The 23,816-nt window shown below is 37.9% G+C and overlaps 1 protein-coding gene and 2 pseudogenes across 4 annotated transcripts in view; 2 read left to right on the top strand and 1 right to left on the bottom strand.

The window, feature by feature from the left end:
* LOC306664350 (G2/mitotic-specific cyclin-B1-like) overlaps positions 1–19,086 on the top strand; it is a 45,976-nt pseudogene extending 26,890 nt beyond the window's left edge. The window contains exons 2-6 of the transcript in view: positions 5,765–6,430; positions 6,619–6,983; positions 7,071–7,204; positions 18,644–18,719; positions 18,872–19,086. The product of the transcript in view is annotated as a G2/mitotic-specific cyclin-B1-like (transcript). The remainder of the gene's footprint in view (positions 1–5,764; positions 6,431–6,618; positions 6,984–7,070; positions 7,205–18,643; positions 18,720–18,871) is intronic.
* LOC306664130 (high mobility group protein B1-like) overlaps positions 1–23,816 on the bottom strand; it is a 642,241-nt pseudogene that overhangs the window by 510,600 nt on the left and 107,825 nt on the right. The window lies entirely within an intron of this gene.
* Positions 18,953–23,816, top strand: part of SREK1 (splicing regulatory glutamic acid and lysine rich protein 1) — a 36,019-nt gene continuing 31,155 nt past the window's right edge. Inside the window, exon 1 of one of the 2 annotated variants that reach the window (XM_079144869.1) lies at positions 18,953–19,295. In XM_079144869.1, the coding sequence (XP_079000995.1) occupies positions 19,135–19,295 (161 nt within the window). In that variant the 5' untranslated portion in view covers positions 18,953–19,134. The remainder of the gene's footprint in view (positions 19,296–23,816) is intronic. The other variant, XM_079144868.1, reaches the window with a different exon arrangement.

Below are 23,816 nucleotides of genomic sequence, written 5' to 3'. Positions count from 1 at the left end.
TATACTTGACAAGTGCTTAACCCCTCGGATATATCCCCTGTCTTATTTTTAGACATTTTATGTTGCTTTATTTTATATTCAGTGTATATGTGTCTTTCAGATACCAGAAACTACTTGCTATCATTTGGCTATGGTTTGAATGTGTCCCCCAAAGTTTCAGATGCTAGAGGCTTGGTACCTAGTGTGACGGTGGTGAGGTGAAGGTCATGAGGGGCATTACTGTCCCAAGGAATTAATGCTGGTCTTGAATGGTGGATTAGTTCTCAAAATAATAAAGCAAGTTGGCTGTTTTAGCATTCTCTCTTGCTTCCTGTTTCACCATGTGATCTCTCTACCTCTCAGACATGTTTGGTCCCTGATGTCATTCCCATGAGGGCCTCACCAGAGCTGAGTAGATGCCAGTGCCATCTTGAACCTCCAGAACTGTAAGCTAAATAAACCTATTTTCTTTATAAACTATTCAGCCTCAGGTATTTTGTTACAGTAGTACAAAATAGACTAAGACATTATTATAGCTACTTTCAATAGAAAGGAATTCAGTATGAAAAACTTGGTGCTTATAAGATCTCTATAAGGGCTACAGAAAAAAATGACTCTGAAAACAACGTTATAAGACTAGCCTAGTTGGGAGGTGCTATTTCTGCCACAATTGGTAATAAGCTGTTGAATTTGGAAGTTATTCCAGCAGCTCTTGGTTCTGTAAATATACTGCCTTATCTGTGATCCTGGAATTGGAGCTGCCACAAAAACTGTTATATCCAGGAACAAACCACCATAACTATAATCCAGGGATTAGGAATCTGGTGCCAGAACGTTTGTAGAACCATTCTGCACCTGCTGCATCTGCACTGATAAAAACAGATGAACTGTGTCTTGTCCCCTTGTACACTTGAAGCTTGGACCTTGAGATCTTCCATGCAGCTCCAAGTATGAACAGCCCTACACCTCCACAATCATGCTTGTAAACAGAAATGATGGAAAGATACAGGAACATGACCACATCTTCAGATCCACCTTCCAAATTTTATGCTTTCTTATAGAAGTTAAAGAATTAATTATATGAACTGGAAATTCCACTCCTAGGCATTTACCCAAGAAAAATAAAAACATTTCCATGAATGCTTTCAAATATTGTTTGTTGAGTATTACACAATATAACCAATTGGAAAATCCTTTGGTAGTTTCTTCCAAAGTTTTATATATATATATATATTATATATATTATATATATATTAATTATATATATATTAATATATATATTATATATATATCTTATAATACCCATAACAAAATATCAATCTCAAAACCACAAAATTAAGCATAAGAAGATGTACATAAGAGTATGGCTTCATCCACAGGAAAAAAATCAAAAACAGGTAAAACTGATCTATTATAATTGAGGTAAAAATAATGGGGAATTATTGATTAGAAGGCACATGAAGTAGCTTTTTTATGCTGAATATATTTTTTATCTTATTCTAGGAGGATGTTAAAAGAATTTACATAATTAAAAAGAAAAAAAAAAGAACTCAAAAGCAATCATTTAAGCTTCCATCAAAAAGAAATTAGAAAAAGAATAGCATACTAAACCCCCCAAAAGAGAAGGGATCTCAAGATAAGAAAGTCATAAAATAGAAAACAAATACATTTTTAAAAACTAATAGAAGTGATTATTCGTGAGACCTTGGAAAACGGAGAGAAATGAATAAGGGAACACCATGACAGAACTTTCATTCATTAAAAAGAACATAAAGTAAAATTTGGAGTGACTTTAGGCCAATAAATCTGCAAAGCTTAATAAATGTTCAAATTTCTAAAATATTCATGCATACACATATGCATAACTTAGCATACTGGCTGCAGAAGACATATAAAATCTGAATATGCACATAACTATTAAACTATTAAATAATTTGTACTTTAAAAACCTTCTCTTCTCTTCTCCCTGCCCCTCTATAATGCTTCAGATGGCTTTTCTAGTGAATTCTGAAAGTTTGTAGAGAGGAAAAACTGACCACTGAAAATTCTGTGGATGATATCTGATAATATTTTGTTAGCAATGCTGGATACTAGAAGATGAGCAATGATTGAAAAATCACTTTGAATAATTATCTATTCGCACTCAGGTAGACAATCAAACTGTCAATTGAAGAAAGCATTTTTGGATACATAAGACCTGACAAATCTTAGTGACATAACACCCTCTTAGGAAATCACTTAGGGCTATAGTCCAGCAAACTGAAAAAGAAGGCCAAGAAAAACAGGATTCAGGAAACACAGAACACAACCAAGGAGACCGGCACAGGATCATTTTGTAAAAATATGTGTATATGTATACAAAAAGGCTAGCTGCATATACGCCATAATTTTAACAGACTTCTGAATGATCAGATAGTAAATGGATTATTTTATGCTTCTGTATATTTTCAAAACATTGAAGATGCAGATCCCATTTTGTAATCGGATTTTATAAATGCTACTTTTAGAGAAGAAATAGAACTGCTACTGTTTTCCTGTTTCTCAACTCGATTCCTTATATAACAACTCTCAGTTAATTCAATGCTAAAAATAATTGGGTCTTAATTAAACTCATGTCTAAAAACCTCACTGTCAGTAACTTGTGTTGAAGAAACACGTTCTTGCAAATGTTTTAGATGTATAAAATCATTTAATAAAATTTATTGCTAGTGATAAACCCATGATAAAACAAATAGAGACATCTTTATTCATATGATAATAACCAAAAAAAAAAAACCCAAAAAAGATAAAAACCATGCACAACCCACTTGATTTCATTTAATGGTGAAATCATTCTTCCAGAATTATATGAGTACCTGTAGTTAACATTTTAAAAACATCATTACAAACACAATAAAACAAGGTGTATAAGAAATGAAAAGAAATATGATTACCATATGATTATACAGAGCAACTTAATTGTGTACACGAAACATCCAAAAGAATTCTACAGATAAAAAGGCAAATGTCATAACTGAATATAGCATTTTTGTCATGAAGTTATAAAAATATGTATATGTATTTGCCATATATATATATATATATATATCTTTACCTTTTCATAAATTTCCTCCATTGGTAGCATTTAAAAAAATTTATTGGTGTATGTCAATTATATAGAGTGGTGGGGTTCTTTGCAGTATATTGGGACATGCATATAACTTAGTTTTGCAAATTATTTTTAGTTCAGTTTTCTAATTCAAGACCTAGATTCTTACATATTTCCTGGTAGCCCCACTTCACTTACAATTAAAGGTATCCCTCACCAAAACCAGCATGTGTGTTTGTGTTTTATAGAAACTGAAAGTTCCTCCATGAATCAAAATGTAGTCTGTAAAAAATAAAAATAAAAAAAATCAATACATGTGCACATAGGAAGCTTGATTTTTAAAGAAACCATATCGTAAAGTTAAGGTCCCTCTTGTCTCATGCGTGAGGGAGTGGGTACCTCTTAGAGGGATGGGCTGGCTGTGAAATAAAAGCTCTGTAATAAATCAGAAAATAAAGTCAAAAGGCAAGAATATCTTTTAAGCAGGCGTGTGACCAGTTGAGCAGACCAGAAGGGTCTGGCTCTAACAGAGAAGAAGCTCCACTTGCTTTATTTATAGTGGTACAGATCAAAAGGGATCAGTAGGTATAAGGTTTCAGTGTGGGAGGAGTCTTTCAGCGCTTGCTTCTAGGTGTGGCAGGGATCTTGCAGTAGACAGGTTATTTGGCATTTGGTTCTTGGCGGGTTACTTCCATCTCAGGGGCTGGGTTTGAACTTGGAGCTGTGAGCTAGGTCAGGGTGATTTGGCCATTCTGGAACTGGGGGGTTCTGCCCAGGAGTTCCCAAAGGAGCGGTGTCTCTGTCTAATGGCTGGAACGTTGCTCAGTTCACACACAGCTCATAGATGGCTCCTAACATTCTTGTAAATTAAAAATTGTTTGGGGGTTGGTTGGGGGTGAAACAGTGCTTGCCAGGCCTTGGGTTTGATCCCCAGAACAGGAAGAAAAAAGTCAATTAAAATTTATCTCATTTTAAAATTAGAATTTTAATATGCTCCTTTGTTTTGGGAGGGAAATACATCATGCCTGAATTAAATTTAAATGTTTTAAAAATTAGATATCTTCTTGTTGTCGCCTTATTTATTTTGTGGTGCTAGGGATTGAACCCAAGACCTCTCACATGCTAGGCAAGTCCTCTTCCACTGAGCTACACCCAAAACCTTTACTTTGAAAAATTGAAACTTATATAAGAAGCTTGAAAAATTAGTAGTATGAACATCTATATTCTTTCCACCATTTTACTAATTTGTCATTACCCTTAATTTTAATTGAAGGACTAAGTCACTTTATTCTTTTAGCCCTAGTTTATAGTAATTCTTGCTTGACTGTTTCCCCACTTTTTTTTTTTTTTTTTTGGTACCAGGGGTTGAACTCAGGGGCACTCATCCACTGAGCCACATTCCCAGCCCTATTTTGTATTTTATTTAAAAACAGGTCTCACTGAGTTGCTTAGCACCTTTCTTTTGCTGAGACTGGCTTTGAATTCGGGAGCCTCCTGCCTCAGCCTCCTGAATTGCTGGGCTTACAGGAGCACCACTGTGCCAGCTATTACCTCATTTTTAAAACCAGGAAAGTCAGGAAGGGGTTTTAGTATGGCTCATATGATCAATGCAATTTCCTATGGATAAAAGTCAAGAAAGACTTATCTTAAAAATTCAACTACCTTTATATTGGCCTTAACACTATAGTGTGTATATATGGTTACTTTGAAACATTTGGTTAAGACCTATAGGTACCCAGTTAAGTGTCTGGCCAAGAAGGATGTTAACAAGTGGTAAAGTGGTATAAAGGGAAACATGGGTGAGAGAGACTCTATCTATCCTTTTGCATTTTTTGAGTTTTTCATCCTGTACATGTGTTACTCATTCAAAAATTTTTTCAAGAATGTAAAAAGTATATTAGTTGTGGTGATGCAGGCCTATAAACTCAGCTATTCAGGAGGCTAAGGCAGGAAGATCTCCCTAAATTTCCCAAGCTGTTCTCAAAATTGTGATCTTCCCGTCTCAGCCTCTCAGTATCTAGGATTACAGACATGAGCCACCACTCCCAGCTAATTTCAAAGATTCCTTAAAGTATGATTAAGAGGATTAAACAAGGTAAAATTGTTTAAAATTCACTGTACATTGAAAAACATCATTCACACCTGAGTTATGGTTGAGAGGCAAAGTAGAAAGACCTGGGAAGTCAACCAGCCTGGAGCCTTCACTTGCTGGTCATGTGATCTTGGACATTTCTCAGCCTCTGGAATTGAATTCCCTGGAACACTATCATGAGGCCAGAGGATTCTTAGTTCACTGCTGTCACCCTAGCACCTGGGGTAGTGCCTGACAGTCAGTCTCAGTAAGTGTATGTTGAGTGGAACTCTGTGCTTTATTTTCTGTATTTGAAAAATACAGAAAATTTGGTATGTAATGAGAGAAATTTATGATACTTAAACCAACAATTTATGTTTCCTTGAGATTTGGTCATATGGCTGCACCTCTTAGGAGCCTCACATAAATGACAAGTGTTATGAACCTTCTCCCAGAGGTGAATAAATGTTCATTTTAAAGTCCATTGGCAGGGGCGTGCTGCAGAGGAATGGCTGTTTATCTGTGGTGGGGTCAGGTCTTTGGTTGGTCCGAGGCTCTGATGTTCCTATTGCTGCATCTGCCAGCTGAGCTGCTGTCTGGTAAAGAGAAAGCCATGGCGCTCTGAGTCACCAGGAACACGAAAATTAATGCTGAAAATAAGGCCAAGATCAGTATGGCAGGTGCAAAGCGTGTCCCTGTGGCCACTGCTGCAGCCTCCAAGCCTGGGCTAAGGCCAAGAACAGCTCTTGGAGATATTGGCAATAAAGTCAGTGAATAGCTGCAGGCTAGAGTGCCTCTGAAAAAGGAAGCAAAACCATCAGCTACTGGAAAAGTTATTGCTTAGAAACTTCCAAAACCTCTGGAAAAGGCACCTGTGTGTGTGCCAGAGCATGAAACTGAACCAGAACCTGAACCTGAGCCTGTCAAAGAAGAAAAACTTTTGCATGAACCTATTTTGGTTGATACTCCCTCTCCAAGCCCAATGGAAGCATCTGGATGTGCTCCTGCAGAAGAATATCTCTGTCAGGCTTTTTCTGATGTAATTCTTGCAGTAAATGATGTGGATGCAGAAGAGGGAGCAGATCCAAACCTTTGTAGTAAATATGTAAAGGATATTTATGCTTATCTGAGACAACTTGAGGAAGAACAATCAGTGAGACCAAAATAGCTACTGGGTCAGGAAGTCACTGGAAACATGAGAGCCATCCTGACTGGCTAGTACAGGTTCAAATGAAATTCAGGTTGCTGCAGGAGGCTATATGACTGTTGCCATTATTGATCGGTTCATGCAGGTGAGCCTGGTTCAATAACTGAGGGTTCTCCATTCTAGCATCCTAGTTGAGTCCAAGAAACTGATTTTTCAGCTAAAATCTCTCAAGAGATAGGATATCATTAGTTAAGATTTTGCTGTATGTCTCCTTCATAACTGTATCTCCTTTTCAAGTACATGCTATTTATCCAGGTGAAATTCTCATTGTAGGATAATTATGTGCCCAAGAAGATGCTGCAGCTGGTTGGTGTCACTGCCATGTTTATTTCAAGCAAATATGAAGAAGTGTACCCTCCAGAAATTGGTGACTTTGCTTTTGTGACTAACAACACTTATACTAAGCACCAAATCAGATAGATGGAAATGAAGTTTCTGAGAGTTTTAAAGTTTGGTCTGGGTTGCCCCCACCACTGCACTTCCTTCATAGAGCCTCTAAGATCGGAGAGGTTGATGTTGAGAAACATACCATGGCTAAATACCTGATGGAACTATGTTGAACTACGGTATGGTGCACTTTCCTCCTTCTCAAATTGCAGCAGGAGCTTTTTGCTTAGCACTGAAAATTCTTGACAATAGTGAATGGACAACAACTCTATAGCATTACCTGTTATATACCAAAGAGTCTTTTCTTCCTATTATGCAGCACCTGGCTACAAATATAGTCATGGTGAAGCATGGGCTTACAAAGCATATGACTATCAAGAACAAGTATGCCACATCTAAGCATGCAAAGATCAGCATTCTTGCACAACTGAATTCTGCACTAGTTCAAGATTTAGCCAAGGCGGTGGCAAAGGTTAACTTGTAAACTTGAGTTGGAATATCTGCAAAAATTGGCACCATGTGCCACCTGTATATATATATAAAGAAGTCCATTGGTGGGAACTTCTGGTCATAATGAAGTAAAGAGGTTGGAAGATGATCTCCCCACGAACAACTGGACAACTGTCTAAACTAGCTGTTTAAGGACTCTGGAAAGTTGACTAAGTAAGCAAGTTGAGAAGTGCTTATTTATGAAAAACTGCTAAACCTCGAGTAAGAGCAGTGGGGAGTCTGTGGGGTCCCCGTCTGGGGTGCTCCTATCTCCATCCCTCCTCATGCTCTGATGGCATGAAGTTTACCAAGATGGATCTGGCCATGGAATCTAGCAGCTTCACTGCCTAAGGGGGTTGACTGTATACAGAGCAATCAGCAGAAAATACCACCCAACACTTGCAGTAAAAGTAGCAAACTGGATAGGAAATGAAGGGAGAATGAAGGTTATGGGTCTGGTTGGGTGAGTGGTAGACCTGCTGACTAGCAGGTCAATAAGAGAATCATACGGAGGCTGGACAGGCTTTCTGCACAGCTCTAGCTAACTGGTAGTCTGTGTGCATGTGTGTGGGACACCTGAAAAGGCCTGCTAGGAAGTAACACATGGGGACAGACTTGAAAACTGCTTGAATTTTGAATGTACTCAAGAACCCACATCCACATCCACAGACAGGATTGAAAATCTTACTGGTTTGAGTTGTTTCAGCACATTCTCAGACCAGTGATTACCAGACTATGTAGAGAGGGACAGCATATCAGAAACAAGCTAAAAGATACAATAAGAATTTAAAAAAACAAAGCCGGGACATTAGTGGCCACACACAACAGAGGTGACAAATTTGCTTGCTTCTTACCTCCAAATACACCCTTGATTTTCATTTGTATGAAAACGATTCTGGGCCCTTTGTATATTTTTTCCTTTGCCAGATAGCATAATATCAAATCTACCTTTTCAGTAGAGGGCACTGGAACATCATTGCAGCATGAAAGGACTTTCTTCCTGGTTCTGGTGTGCTTTCACTGGGCAGCTCCTATAAGATGCATGCTTTTACCAGACCCAGCTCCTGCAGTGCATACAGCTGCCCACCACCATGCTTCTGCAGTGTGGGCAGCTTCTCCCGTGCTAGGATCCTGTATAGCTTATCAAACAAGGAAATACTGGAGATTGAGCCCAGGGGGACTCTTCCACTGACCTACACCCCCAGACCTTTTTATTTTTGATTTTGAGACAGGGTCTCACTGAGTTGCCAAGACTGATATCACAATTGGGATCCTCCTGACTCAATCTTCTGAGTCCCTGGGATTATAAGTGGTGTGCTACCACTGCCACACCCAGGGGAAACAAAAGTCTTGAACAGCATTGTCCACCAACTTGACCTAAGTGACATTTACATAACACTCTACCAAAGAGCAGAATACACATTCTTTTCAAGTGCACATGGAGACATCTCCAGGATAGAACATATGCTAGGCCATACAACAAATTTCAGTAAATTTAAAATTATTCATATTATGTTTTCTAACCAAAACAAATTATAAATCAGTAACAAAAAGCAACTTGAATTTGTATGATAGGGCTTCTGGGTGAGACGCCTGCTGCTGAACAGTCAGAACTGCCCAACAACCTAAAGGGAGTATTTCCCATTACTTAGAGTAAAACATGTAGCATTAAATGATATTAGAAAACAAAGTCTAAAACCAACAATGTAAGTTTCTACCTTAAAAAACTAGAAGAGCAAATTAAACCCAAAGCAAGCAGAAGCAAGGAAATAATAAAATCAGAGTGGAAATCAATGAAATAGGAAGCAGAAAAACAATAGAGAAAAATCACTGAAACTAAATTTGCTTATTTGAAAAGAGCAAGAGAATTGATAATCCTCTAGCTAGGCCATCCAAGAAAAAGAGAAGGCAAATTGTCAATATCAGAAATGAAAAAGGGAGCATTACTACTGGTCTTATAGGAATTGGAAGGATAATCAGGTATAATTTGAACACATTTTTGCCAACAAATTATAAATTATATAATTAGATAATTGCACCATAATAATATATTACATGATATATATTTAAATGTTTGCAACATATAATGAAGATTAATCACCATGACCATATGGCATTTATCCTAGAAATATCATATAATTGTCTTAGTAGATGCAAAAAAAAATCCAACATTTATGCATGATAAAAACTTAACAATCTAGTATTGTAAAGGAGCATCCTCACTGTTAGTCTCCTTAAAATCAAGGAAAACCAACTGAGGACTGGGAGTACAACTCAGAGGTGAGGTGCTGGTCTAGCATGTGGGAGGCCTTGGGGTTGATCCCCTGCAGGTCAGACAACATCAACCACAAAACAAAACCTAGAGCTAGCCTCATATTTACTGATTGAGCCTTCCCCTAGGGATCAGGACAGGACCAAGATGTCTGTTCTTCTTGTTTCTGTCAACTTTGCACTGGAGATTCTCATCAGTATAATAATACAAAAAATAAAGATATACAGAGTACAGGGAAAGAAATAAATAAAACTGTTTCCTATTGACAGACTATATGATCCTGTATGTAGAAAATCCAAAAGAAATAACAAAAAATAACTACTTTAGCAAGGTCTCAGGATACAAAATCAATATGCACCAATTTTAATAATCAAATTATTTTACTAGAGTAAAATTATATATTAAGAGCAGTCCAAAACTGAAATCAAAGTCTGGAATGTAGCTCAGTGGCAAAGCATCTGCCTCACATTTGCAAAGCCCTGGGTTTAACCTCCAGTTCCAAAAAAGACAAAAAAAAAAAAAAAAAAAAAAGACAAAAAAAAAGAAAAAAAAGAAAGAAAAGAAAAAAAGAAAAAAGAAAAAAAGAAACCCACTCCTCCAAAAATAATAAGATTAAAAAATGAAATTAAGAAAACAGTTGTACTCCCAATAGCATTAAAAAGTCTAATACTTTGGAATGAATTTAACAAGGGTAAAACAATTACAAAACACTGCAGAGAGACAGTGAGGAAGACCTAAATAAATAGGCATTCCATAGCCGTGAATGGGAAACCTTAGATTCAACTACAGATTCAATGCAATTCTTATCACAATCCTGGGAGGGTTTTTATTTTTTACTTTTTTGTACTGTGGATTTAACCCAGCAGTACTTAACCACTGAGTTACATCCCCAGCTCTTTCATTTTTTCTTATATTTTTATTTTTATTTTAAGGCAGAGTCTTGCTAATTTGCTTAGAGCCTCACTAAGTTGTTGAGAACCTGTCTCAAAATAAAATTAAGAATGGGTTGGGGATGTAGTTCAGTGACAGAGCTCTTGCCTAGCATGTATAAGGTCCTGGGTTCAATCCCCTAGCATGTATAAGGTCCTGGGTTCAATCCCCAGTATCACTAAAAACAAACAAACAAGAAAAAGTACAGCATCTTTGGAAAACAGTCTGGCAGTTTTTTAAAAGTTAAAGAAATACTAGGGCCAGGGCTGTAGCTCAGAGTAGGCAGAGTGCTTGCCTAGCATGTGTGAAGCACTGGGTTCGATCCTTAGCACTACATAATAAATACACAAACAAACAAATAAATAAAAAGGCTTGCTGTCCATGTACAACTACAAAAATTTTTTTTAAAAAGAAACTTACTATATGAGTGTATGAGTGTTCATAGTGGCATATAACACAAAAATGAAAATGATCCAAATGCTCATTAACCGTTGAATAAACATTTTGAATATTCTACTATGGACTATTACTCAGCAATAAACAATCATAAACTCTGATACATACTCTAGCATGAATGAACCTGAAAACCATGTTCAGTGATAGAAGCCAGATGCTAAGGAATATATGTTATCAATTCCATTTATACATACTCTCTAGCAGAGGCAAATGTATGGAAAGAGGCAGATCAGTGGTTGTGTGAACTGGAGAGCTATTGGAGTTGATTTTTCTGATTGACAGTACTTTTGAGGTGGCCTATGAATATCTGTTGTTAAACCTCCCAGAGATGCCCTGATCACTTTCCTTTTTAAGATTTGTTTCTGCAGTTTGTCTACAATTCTATTAAATACTGTTGGTCCATTTTATGCTGCTATAACAGAATACCTGAGACTCATTACTTTGTAAAGAGCAGAGATTTATTTTTTACAGTTCTGCAAGCTGAAAGGTCCAAGTGTGAGGGTCTTGCGTGGGGAGGGGGGCTTCTTGCCACATGATCCCATGGCAGAAGGAAGAAAGGCAAGGGAGCCCTTGTGTGTGTTCCTGTGAACACAGGAGAGAGCAAGAGAGAGCTAAACAATGGAACTCATTAGAAGTTTAAACTTTATTTTGTTTTAGAAGGTCTTGACTCAGTATGCCAAGTGGGTTCACAGTAATGAACCCACTGCTATGACAGTGACATTAAGCCAGTAACCCATAACCCATTTCTAAGTGCAGAGTCCTCATAATGTAATCACCTCTTGAAAGTCCTCCCTCTCAACACTTGCAGTGGGTTAAGTTTCCAACATATGAACTTTGGGAGATACATTCAAAACATAGCATATATATTTTTTCTGTCTTGCTTAGATTGTTAAGCTTTCTAAACACGTTCTGGTCACATACTTTCTCAAGATTGGTTGTGCAATTATTTCTTCCACTCAGTGAAATACCCTTGCCATCACTGTCTATATTTTCCTTTCTGTTTAAGTTAGCCAGAGCAATGCCAATGGTAAAGTTCCAGAACTAGGGGTCGGGGATTTAGCTCAGTGGCAGAGCGCCTTGCACGTGCAAAGCCCTGAGTTTGGTCCTCGGCCCTGAAAAAAAAAAGTCTAAAAAAAAAAAAAAGGAAAAAATCCAGAACTAGCCCATGAAAGATATCATGAATTGAGAATTCTAGATCCCGAAAGAAAAAGGTCAGGTGGTTTATCACAGAAGAACATGAATTTCTGCTTAATTTCTGGAAGAGTCTTATTCTAAAACATATCACAAATGTGTGTGTGCACTCATCAGACACATAGATGGCACACACATACACACACAGGCACAACTCTCACTCCTTTTCTGATTCTTTCTAGTACAAGTACAACCTATGAATCCTTCTCTCAGTGCTCTCTTGCTATCCTAAGTCTTATTTGGCACTCCTCTTTCAAAAATAGGACTACATATTGACACTTCCTTACCTGAAATTACTTCTAAATTGTTACCTATTGTCACAATGTCCTTTCAAACTCCATGGAATAGATTTATAAGACATCTTGTTTGACAGCAAAGCAAGCAGACTAAACAAAGTCACTAAGCCTCTTCTTGTAGGTAGAGTTCATGTACCTATTCCATTTAAACATTCTCTTCCTTTCCTGTACTCTCTGAAACTACTGTCTCCAAAGTCACTTCCTGATCTCAGTCTAACAAAAACATTAAACAATTAATGCATATATTTATGATTTTTTCCCATTTATTTGCTGTAGCTTCTCTCTCTTATTTTTGGTTTCTGGGTGGCTCTTATGGGCCTGGCCCTCCTTATGAGGAGCCCTTATTGCCACTGAAACATTGTCACTGCCTGTCTTATTTTGTTTTAGAAGGTGTTAGGTTATATACTGATGAAACCTAGAGTCCTGGTGATGAAGAAATATTGGAACCATGAGAATGGATCCGAATTTAAAGACAGAACAGGGCAGAGAGGTTGGAATTCTAAAATGTATCTCAGACATCGGGGGAGCAGTCTGCGATTGGCAGGGCTTGGATAGGCCCAGGGTTGAGAAGCTTCATCAAGAGATTCATGAAGGAACACATACTTTAAAGTTGCTTTTTGGAGTAAATCCTGGAGATGAAATATTTATTTACTTGTATGTAACTTTCTAAGAGTACTAAGCATTGAATAAGCATTGCTTTTAGGATTCCCCAGAGAAGCACTTAAAAAAAAAAAAAAAGAGAGAGAGATTCATGAAATTGAACTGGAGAAATGAGACTGTTGCCTCTGCTTCCCTGAACTGCTTGGTGGAGCTTTGGTCTCATTAGTTACTTTGTTTCTGCTGATACACTGTATCCACTGATAGGCACATCATCTGCTGATCTTGTCATCTTTGCAGAATTTGATATTTCCCATCATTTTTTCCTGTTTCTTACTTTTTACATACGAAAACTTTTGCCTCCTTCTATTTGTGTGACTATCCTCTTTCCTGGCTCTTCCTGGCCTTTGTTTTGTTCTTGGCTGTTTGTTGTTTTTATCCCTTTGGTATTAAGACTGCACTTTCGCCACAAGTGTTACTGGCATTAACTGTGTCTACTTGAAGTATTAAATCGTAACCTATATCTTAGTTCTAGACACGTTTTCTAAATTTCATTTCAGAAACCTGTTCCTAACAGATATCAATATTTCAACTCTTTTCTTACAAAGTTACTCTTCCCTGGTATTTTTCTCCTTATAGCATTGTTCATCCATTTCTCCAAATCAGAAACCCAAACTTCTCCCTTTGCTTTACTATCAACAGTAGATTACCAGGTGGGCTAAGTAAACTGTTTTTGTGATCTGAAATCCAGGCTTGAGACCACCAGCAGCCGTATCACCTGGGAATTTGTTAAAACTTCAGGCTCCACAACATCATACTAAATGGAGGAAAATTGAAACATTCCCTCTAAGAACTGGAATAAGACAAGGATGCCCTCTTTCACTACGTTTATTCAACATCATCCTTGAAACTCCAGGCAGAGCAATTAGAAAGAAAGAAATTAAAGGGATACAAGTAAGAAAAGAAGAACTCAAACTATCACTATCTGCTGATGATGTAATTCTTGTTTTAAAAATATATTTTTAGTTGTAGATGGACACAATAATTTATTTAATTATTTTTTTATGTGGTGCTGAAGATCAAACCCAGTGCCTCACACATGCTAGGCAAGCACTCTGCCACTGAGCTACAACCCCAGCCCTTGATGACATAATTCTATATTTAGAAGATCCAAAAACCCCACCAGAAAACTTCTAGAACTAATAAATGAATTCAGCAAAGTAGCAGAATATAAGAGTAACACCCATAAATCAAATGTGTTCCTATACATCAGTGATGAATACACAGAAAGAGAAATTAGGAAAACTACCCCATTCACAATAGCCTAAAACAAACAAACAAACAAACAAACAAAAAACCTTGGGAATCAATCTAACGAAAGAGGTGAAAGACCTCTACAATGAAAACTACAGAACAACAAAGAAAGAAATTGAAGTAGAGCTTAGAAGATAGGAAGATCTCCCATGTTCTTGGATAGGCAGAATTAACATTGCCAAAATGGCCCCACTACCAAAAAATTATACAGATTTAATGCGATTCATATTAAAATTCCAATGACATTCTTCATAGAAATAGAAAAAGCAATCATGACATTCATTTGGAAAAATAAGAGATGCAGAATACCCAAAGCAATTCTTACATGAAGAGTGAGCCTACAGAATGGGAGAAAATCTTTAGTACACGCACCTCAGAGCATTAATCTCCCAAATATATAAATAACCCAAAAATCTTAACCCCCCCAAAAAAGACCCAATCAATAAATGGGCTAAGGATCTGAAAGATACTTTACAGAAAAAGAAATACAATCAATCAACAAACATATGAAAAAATGCTGAACAGCTCTAGCAATTAGAGAAATGCAAATCAAAACTACACTGAGATTTCATCTCACTCCAGTCAGAATGAAAATTATAAAGAATACAAGCAACAATAAATGTTTGTGAGGATGTGGGGGAAAAGGTACACTCATTCATTGCTGGTGGGATTGAAAATTGGTGTAGCCACTCTGGAAAGCAGTATGGAGATTCCTTAGAAAATTTGGAATGGAACCACCATTTGACACACTTATCCCACTCCTCAGATTGTACCCAAAGAACTTAAACACAGCATAATACAGTGACACAGCCACATCAATGTTTAAAGAAGATCAATTCACAATAGCTAAACTATGGAACCAACCTAGGTGCCCTTCCACAGATGAATGGACAAAGAGAATGTGGAATATATACACAATGGAATATTACACAGCCTTAAAGAAGAAAGAAATTATGGGATTTGCTGGTAAATGGTTGGAGCTGAGAATATCATGCTAAATGAAATAAGCCAACCCCAAGGAATCAAAGACTAAATGTTTTCTGTGATATACAGATGATAATTCACAATAAGGGGAGGAGTTAGGGAAGAATAGAGGTACTCTGGATTAGAGTGGAGTGAAGGGAGTGTAGTGGATGTGGGAGTGGCAAGGACAGTGGAATGAATTGGACATTATTACCCTATGTACATATATGATTACCTGACTGGAATAATTCTACATCATGTACAACCAAAAGAATGAGAAGTTATACTCCATTTATGTATGATATGTCAAAATGCATTGCACTGTCATGTGTATAACTAATGAGAACAAATAAAAAAATTCAGGCTCCACTCCAAACCTGCCCAACTAGAAACTCTGAGAGTGGGGTCAGTAATGGGCAGTGATATGCCCTCTAGGTGATCTAGGTGATCCTTACCCCCGAGCCCCATACTGGGAATCAGGTCTCGGGGGTGGGGGGGCTCTACCATTGAACTACACCCTCTATATATTTTGTTTTGAGACAGGGCCTTGCTAAGTTGCAAAGGCTGGCTTCAAACTTGCAAGCCACCTGCCTCAGCCTCCCAAGTTGCTGGGAGGTGTGAACCACCATGTCCTGCCATGTAGGTGATTTCTTGATGCACACTGAAGTCTGAAAATTGCTGTTCTAGTTGTTGTCAAACCACGAGATCCATGGTATGGCTTTTGGAGGACCAAAAAGCATTAGTAATTGTAGCTAAAACTTAGTGTATGTCCATATATTTTTCTGAGTGAATAGCTTTTATCCTTTTATCTTCAAGTGGGTTTAATGATCCCCATATTTGGAACTTTTTTTTTTCTCTCCAGTACTACCACTACTTACTTTTGCTCAGGACCTCATTATAGCTGATCCAGGTTATTGCAAGACTGTAATCCAGACCCTTTGCTTCTAGTCTCCACCCTTTCCACTGTAATTCCACATTGTGGTGACAGTGATTATTTTAAGATGTGAATCTGATTGTAGCCACTCTCTTGCTCCAAGGTCTTCAATAACACCACCACATCCTTCACTAAGGTTTATTCTTTTGCATTTATCTCTAGTCATTTTCAGCTTTCGGTTTAGTAACAATAAGCTTTGAATATTCTGGACCTCGCTTGGGTTCTCACATACTTTCCTGCCTTTGTATATTCAGTCTGGAACGCACTTTACTGCTCCTCCCTTCATCCTTGTCTGTATAATTAATTCTTCTTCAAGATTCAGTTCAAGTCAGGCATGGTGGCGCACGCCTGTAATCCCTGCAACTGGAGAGGCTGAGGCAGGAGGATTGTGAGTTAAAAGCCGGCCTCAGCAGATTACCAAGGCACTTACTTAGCAACTCAGCAAGATCCTGTCTCTAAATAAAATATAAAAAAGGGCTGGTGATGTGGCTCAGTGGTTCAGGGTCCCTGGGTTCAATCAATCCCCAGTACCCAAAAAGAAAAAAAAAAAAAAAAAAAAAGATTCAGTTCAAGCAATAGCTCTGGGACTTCTTCCGTTAAGACTAAGTTTAGGGGTTGGGGTTATGGCTCAGTGGTAGAGTGCTCACCTAGCATGAGTGAGTCCCTGGGCTCAATCCTCAGCACCACAAAAGTATAAAATAAAGATATTGTGTCCACCTACAACCAAAAATGAAATTATAAAAAATATTTTAAAAAAGACTAAGTTTAAGGGCCCCCCATGCGTTCCCAATTCCCTGTATGTTTATCCCATTCTGGTCTTCAGACCCCTTTGCACTCTAAAAATTTATTAGGAACCCTAAACAACTTTGATGTATGGGGCAGCTATTCATATTTACTGCATTAGAAATTGACTAAAAATTTTGATATTTAAAAAACTCATTAACAAGTAGCATTTATAAACTCTGTGCACTAATATATATGATTTCATGGGGGCAGGGCACTGGGAATTGAACCAAGGAGCAGTTTACCATTTAGCTACATCCCTGGTCCTTTTTTTAAAATTTTGAGCAGGGTCTCCTTAAGTTGATAAGGCTGACCCAGAACTTGTGAACCTCCTGTCTCTGCCTTCTGAGTCACTATGATTACAGGTGTGCACCACCGAGCTGGCTAAATGATGCATCTTTAAGACAAAATGACATTTTCCAAGAAAAGTTTGTGAGAAGAGTGGCATTGCTTTATTTTTCAAACCTCTTTAATAGTTGACTTACTAGAAGACAGCTTTATTCTTGTATCTGTGCATTCAATCTGTTGCAGTATGTTTTGTTTGAAAGAAATGAATCTGACCTCACACAGATAAAGTGTTAAAAAAGAAAAAAAAAAAAACTATGTTCATAGCCTTTTTGGATAAATCTATTCTTTGATACTACACCAAACTTGACATGTGGTAGATTGTTAAAATACAGTTGCAATGTGGATTAGTTTGAAACCATATATATAAATCAAACTTTTATATATTCTGCTACACTGAAATCTGTCAGTCTTATCTTGCATAAGCAACAATCTTTGTTTTTGGTAATAGCACACATTGCTTATTTGGAAATTAGTTGTTTATTAAGTTGTACAGAATATTCAAATGTCATGTTTCATTATGTATACATAATTTAAGAAATACATTTCTTGACATCATTGGTGATTTCAGCAGAAAAGTACTGGCAAGCTTTTAAGCTCAAGGAGACAAATACATGTTTAGAAAAACTTGTATTTTTTAAATGAAAATTCAAATAAATGCTTTTACTGGAGACAACTATTTCTAACATGTAGCAGTACTTTCCAGTTCTTCACACTTATTTTGAAAGATCTGTATTCTAGGACACAGATTTGATAAGATTAGTTATTTTTTACTCCTTTGTGAAGAATATTCATTAAGAGAAAATCTTTACTTTAAAAATCTTGAATTTTGTGTGGTGTGCCTGGATGGAGGTGAGAAATACAAAATATAAACTACTAGTAGTTTGATGACATTGTCTTGGTTCCTGCTAAGGTGTCTACAACTGCTTTTAGGTCATCAGCGCAAGTCAGTAAAATGAAAAAAGTTAACAAAACCTAGTGGTATGAAACTCGCCCTGACCTTGAGAACCTACTGAAAGGGTCTCGGGACCCTCAGGGTTGTGTGGCTGTCGGCAATTTGAGAAGAGCTACTCTAGACTCACATATTGTCTTTCATCAGGCTGCAAGTTCTAAGTGGACGATCTGTGTTCCTTACGTGTCCTTGTCTAAAAGTGTCCAGTATATAACAATAAACACTAATATCTGCAGAACGAGTGAAAAAAATCACGTTATAAACAATCGCAGAAACTTTGATCCACTGCCTCCTCCTTTACTTCAATCGGAACCTCCACGTTTCGTGATAATTTCCAGGGTTTTTCACAATTAGGATGGCTCTCGTTTTTTTTTTTTTTTTTCGTAAAGATAGGCGACGTGGGAGCCGCTGAACTGAACAATGCTGGGCTGCAGTTTGTCCGTGGTGCCCGGGTGGCATCAGCAGGCCAGGCCGCTTGACTTCCCAGCCAGACCTAACGACCGGAAAGACCTGGGTCCTCCACGCCGACAAGAGCAGGAGAACTTGATTGAGTTTTAGGAAAAAAAAATAAACAAACAAAAGCCCCCAAAATCACCGATCAAAATCCTGACGGAGAGAAGAGCAGCGTCAGTGTGTAGAGCAGCCCGAGGGCCGGAGGGCGCAGCCGCGGGAGACCCGCCGAGTTGCCCCGGCGACGCTTCCGGCAGGCGCGCGCAGCCCCGGGAGCAGGGGAGTTGTGAAATGGGCGGCTAGACCTGCCCGGCGTCGTGAATTCGCCAGCGGGAGCGCGCTCGCGGCCGCGCGTCCTCTGCTTTCCCGGCTTCGTCGCTGACGCGTCGTAGACGTTGGGGAGCGGGAAGGCAGCGGCAGTGGGATCGGGATGAACAGCGGGGCAGGCTTCGGTTTGGGTTTAGGCTTCGGCCTTACCCCCACGGCGGTAATTCAGGTGACGAATCTATCGTCGGCCGTGACTAGCGAGCAGATGCGGACGCTTTTTTCCTTCCTAGGAGAAATCGAGGAGCTGCGGCTCTACCCCCCGGAGTAAGTGCAGGAGCTCGGCTGGGGGAGGGGCGCGGGCGCCATAGAGACCTCGGGAACCGAGGCGTGGGGGAGAGCGCGGGCCCGCGGCGCCGTCACATGATCGCCCGGGCTTACCTAGGTGCCCATATTTGATTAGGGCAACGGGGCCCGCAGCCCCATGGTCCTGCTGTCCTTGTTATTCAGGTTTTGATACTCAGCCTCTGCACCGAGCCCTTACAAAGGACTTACGGTGATTTCCTTTCCCGTGCCTCCGGGACTTGTGTTCGCTGCCTGGTCTTTGAATTCAATGCCCCATCCCTCCCCCACCCCCACTTAAGATGGCCGCAGGTGGGCCCGGAATAGCCCTCATGGCAAACGCCTGATAACGTTTTTGCACTCTGAAAATCGCGGAGCCTGCACTTGAGCAACTGCCCAGGTCTTAAGATCTTGGTGCCAGGCTGATAGTGATGACCAGGAAACCTGCGGCTGATAACAAGATGAAATTCTGGTTGTTTTTGTTACCCAGGGCGAACTCAGAAACAGCATCATTTTGGTTTATCTAACCTAGCCCGGCCGTGTTTTTAAAGACCGTGTCTTGGTTATAGATTAAAATTTCCTCTTGAATGGTTACGCTAGACCGGACCTGAAGTGTAAATCGGTGGAGGATTATCTCTACTGTTTGTGTACTTTTAAAGTCCATATCTTGACTGGCATTCGCAGGCCGCAGCCACTTCCCAAGTAGTGTATTTGAAGTGGTAAATTTGCCTCCCCCCCCCTTTATAGAATATTATCTAATCGGAAAACCTGAAACTTGTATGGGATTTTCGTACATAAACGTCTTTTATTATTATTATTTTTTTAAAGGTAGATCTTAGGACATTAAGAACCACAGTATTTTGTTCGTTATATCAAAATCCTTTGAAGGAAGAGGAAGTAATTGCCCAGAACTACTTTCCTTTAAAAAATTTTCATTTGATTTGGCATATTTCACAGTGATGCATACGTTTTCCTTTTTTGTTTTGAAATATTTCGTGCGTGCAGAACAGTTGAAATAATACATTGAACATCCATGTTCCTTTCAAGTGTGTTTAATTTTTTGCTACAGTTGATTATTAAAATTTTCCTATTCTAATACTACTCCCCCCCCCCTTTTTTTTTTTTGATCTAGCGTGTCATCAGAGACCAGCTATGGCCCTTAGTTAATCTAGAACAGGCCCCTCTTCATCATCTTTTAAAAAGTCCTTCATGACTTTAACACTTTGTTATATTTCCAATCTGTCTGGTGGAATAGACCATAATCTGAGTTTATAGAGGTTGTTTCTTTGTTCAAGCAATATATTTTTGACCAGACTAATGCATAAGTGCACACACATATTTTGATTGATTAGCCATGGCAGTATAGCTTTGAATGTATTATTTAACTTTTGCAGATGCTTTCAGCCGTCTCTTAAGTACTCAGTGTTTCATAATTGAGAAGTATTTGGAGGAGTGCTGTATCCTGGAAGAATTGGAGTCAGTCATTAAAATAATCTCTCCATGAACCCCTGGGAATTAACCTTGTGGTATCTCATAGGTAGAGGAAGTATATCACAGAGTAATCTTCATTGCCAATACCATTTATATGATTGACTCCTGGGTTTGGGTAATAATACACTGCCAGTTATTATCTGACCTTTAGTGATGGAATTTTTTAAAAAAAATTAAATGTTATTACTTGGAGTTTAAAAGTCAAAGATGTTGCATTAAAATAGAGTTAGTATGTCATAAACTGTTGGTTAAATTGTAGCATAAGTATAATACACATAAGCCAGGCCTATTGAGGATCTCAAGTTCCCAGCCAGCCTGGGTGAATTAGTAAGACTCGGTCTCAAAAAAAATAAATAAAAATTTAAAAGATACGGGGGATGTAGTTTAGTAGTAGAGTGCCCCAGGCTCAGTTCTCAGTAACATAAATGTGTGTCCCCCGCTCCACCCAAGAAAATACTTCTAAGGCGAATTCCTTAATTTTTCTGTAAGTGCACTATGAGATCCCTCATTCTTATTTTGACACACTTTATTAACAGGTTTTCTGTTTCATAATGAAGTTAATATCTACTCCTTGTATTAAAGATGTGTTTGCAAATTTGTGCTGGACTGGACAAAAATGCAGGGGTAGTTGTATTGAAGATACAGAATTGTTTTGAACTATCCTAAAAACAGTATTTTTAAAATTAATTTTTGAAAACTGAATAGACATTTGTTTTGAAGTTGGAAATAAATTTGTTTTGTTGAATGTGAAAATGGGCTTTTACTAAAATTTCATGGGACCAGGGACGAAGCTCATTGGCAGAATGCTTGTGCAGCATGTGTGTAGCTGTGGGTTCGATCTCCAGCACCACAAAAATTATGATTTTAGCTGGGCCTGGTGGTGCACACCTGTAATCTCAGTGGCTCCAGAGGCTGAGACAGGAGGATCCAGAATCCAAACCAGCCTCAGCAACTGTGAGGTGCTAAGTAACTCAGTGAGACCCTGTCTCTAAATGAAAAGTAGGGCTGGAGATGTGGCTCAGTGGTTCCCCTGAGTTCAATCCTCAGTACCCATCCCACCCCCCCCAAAAAAATTATGATGATTTTAGTTGCTAAAATGAAAACTCAGTTTTAAAATTTAGTTCTTTTGGCATAGCCAGTAATACAATTTCATTTTCATTTTTAAAATTGAAATTTTTATAAGCATTTTTTATAAATATTATTCTTATTTGTAACTTGTCATTCTTTTTTGTGCTGTCAGGTGGTTAAGTATCCAGAGTAACTTTTAATTTTTTGCACAGTAGATTAATTTCATAGCTTATTAAAACTATTTTACACAAGTAAGAAATTTTGGTTTTTTTTTTGGCAAACTTTTTATTGAGGTGTAATGTACAGACAGAAAAATGAACAGATTGTGAGTGTACAGCTTGATGAGGTTTCACAGAGTAAACATGCCCAGGTAACTAGCACACCAGTCAGGAGTGTCAGCACTCTCACAGGTCCCCTGTACTCTCTTTCAAGTGACTAACCCCCAAAGGCTAATCCTGTCCTGATTTCTAACACTGGAGATTTTATCTGTGTTATTTTTGCTTGCTGGTTTCCTTCACTTCTCTAGTCTTCAAAGTTCCAAGAATGAAAGGTAAAATCTATCAGCTACTTATTTAAGCTTATTAAGTTAAAAAATTAATATGATCAATATAACCACTTTGTTGAAAATACAGAAAAAAGAAATAACACCTATGATCCTACCATCCATCACAACCCCTCCATTTGCATATATTTCCTTTCAGTCTTTTTATGTGTTTATTATTATGTATTATCAAAGGATTCGTATAGTTAACGATTGTAAACTTTTTTTACTTAAACTGTAAAAGCATTTTTCATATCCCCATGCTTTGTTTATAGTAATTTTTAAACACTAATATGCCCTGTGTTATATTTGGAAATTATATCGTGATGTATATTGATATATTTTAGCTGCATCATTCAATTGTTTTTGTCAGCAGTGATGATTAGTGGGCTTATTAGCAGTGTTAGTGGTTCATAAGAAAGCCTTTTATAAGGAGAAATTGTGCTGTCTAAATATCATTGGAGCCCTGTGGAGAAGCCCTGTGATAAAATGATGCATCAAGTAATATTTCCATACATAAAACTCCCATTTTGCCCATGTTTATTATTATTTTCTATATTTCCTCTAAAGGATGTATACTAATGTCCAGTGTACATTGATATAAAATGTAGGATATATACCATCTTGGCTTTTAAAAAGTATATCTGTCGTCATCATGTTAAATGAAAGAAGACAAAGTTAACAGTCACATCAAGCTCTGCTAAATTTGGGTATTACTACTTTGTTTGGAGTCTTATGTTTAGACTAGTTGGAATATGAAACCTGTTTTTAAAAATGAAAACTGTCAAAATGTCTAAATCAAAAATGACAGTCCTGTTTAAGTAAATCTAGGGACTGGAAATGAGGCTCAATGATAGTGCTTGCCTAGCATGTTATGAGGCCCTGGGTTTGATTCCCCAACACAGAAAAAAGGAAAGAAAATATATTGGTTTAGATATATTAGAGAGAAAGTTCTAAATATAAAGTTTGGAACCATGCTGATTTGTAAATAAATACACATTTGTTTGCTGAGATTTGTCATCTCTGTGGAGGCTGCCATTGTCATATTTTAGTATTGTGTTCAAAATAAAATGTTACTATTTGTCTTGAAAATCTTATTAAATATTTACTTTTTTATAAAGTAAATGTAAGTTTTTATAAAATAAAATGTAAGTTTATTCAAATTGGTAATTGGAGATAAAGATTAAGAAAATGGGTAAAGCTGCAATGTAGCCATACCTGGCTTCCATGCTTAATAATGGCTTTTAGAACAGAATAGACAAACTTTTTTTTTAACCAGTTCCCAGGTTTCTCAGATCTTGGTGTCATGTCTTCATATGTAGATGTTTTGCAAATCAGTCTCAGATTTCCTATTTCTGTGGATGTTTTTAAAATTTAAAGTTTAAAATGAGGTGGGTTTCAACTAG

This window comes from Sciurus vulgaris (assembly GCF_902686455.1).
Source record: "Sciurus vulgaris genome assembly, chromosome: 6".
Classification (NCBI taxonomy): domain Eukaryota; kingdom Metazoa; phylum Chordata; class Mammalia; order Rodentia; family Sciuridae; genus Sciurus; species Sciurus vulgaris.
Note: the sequence above shows the minus strand (reverse complement) of the source record. Positions and strands in the feature narration are given on the sequence as shown.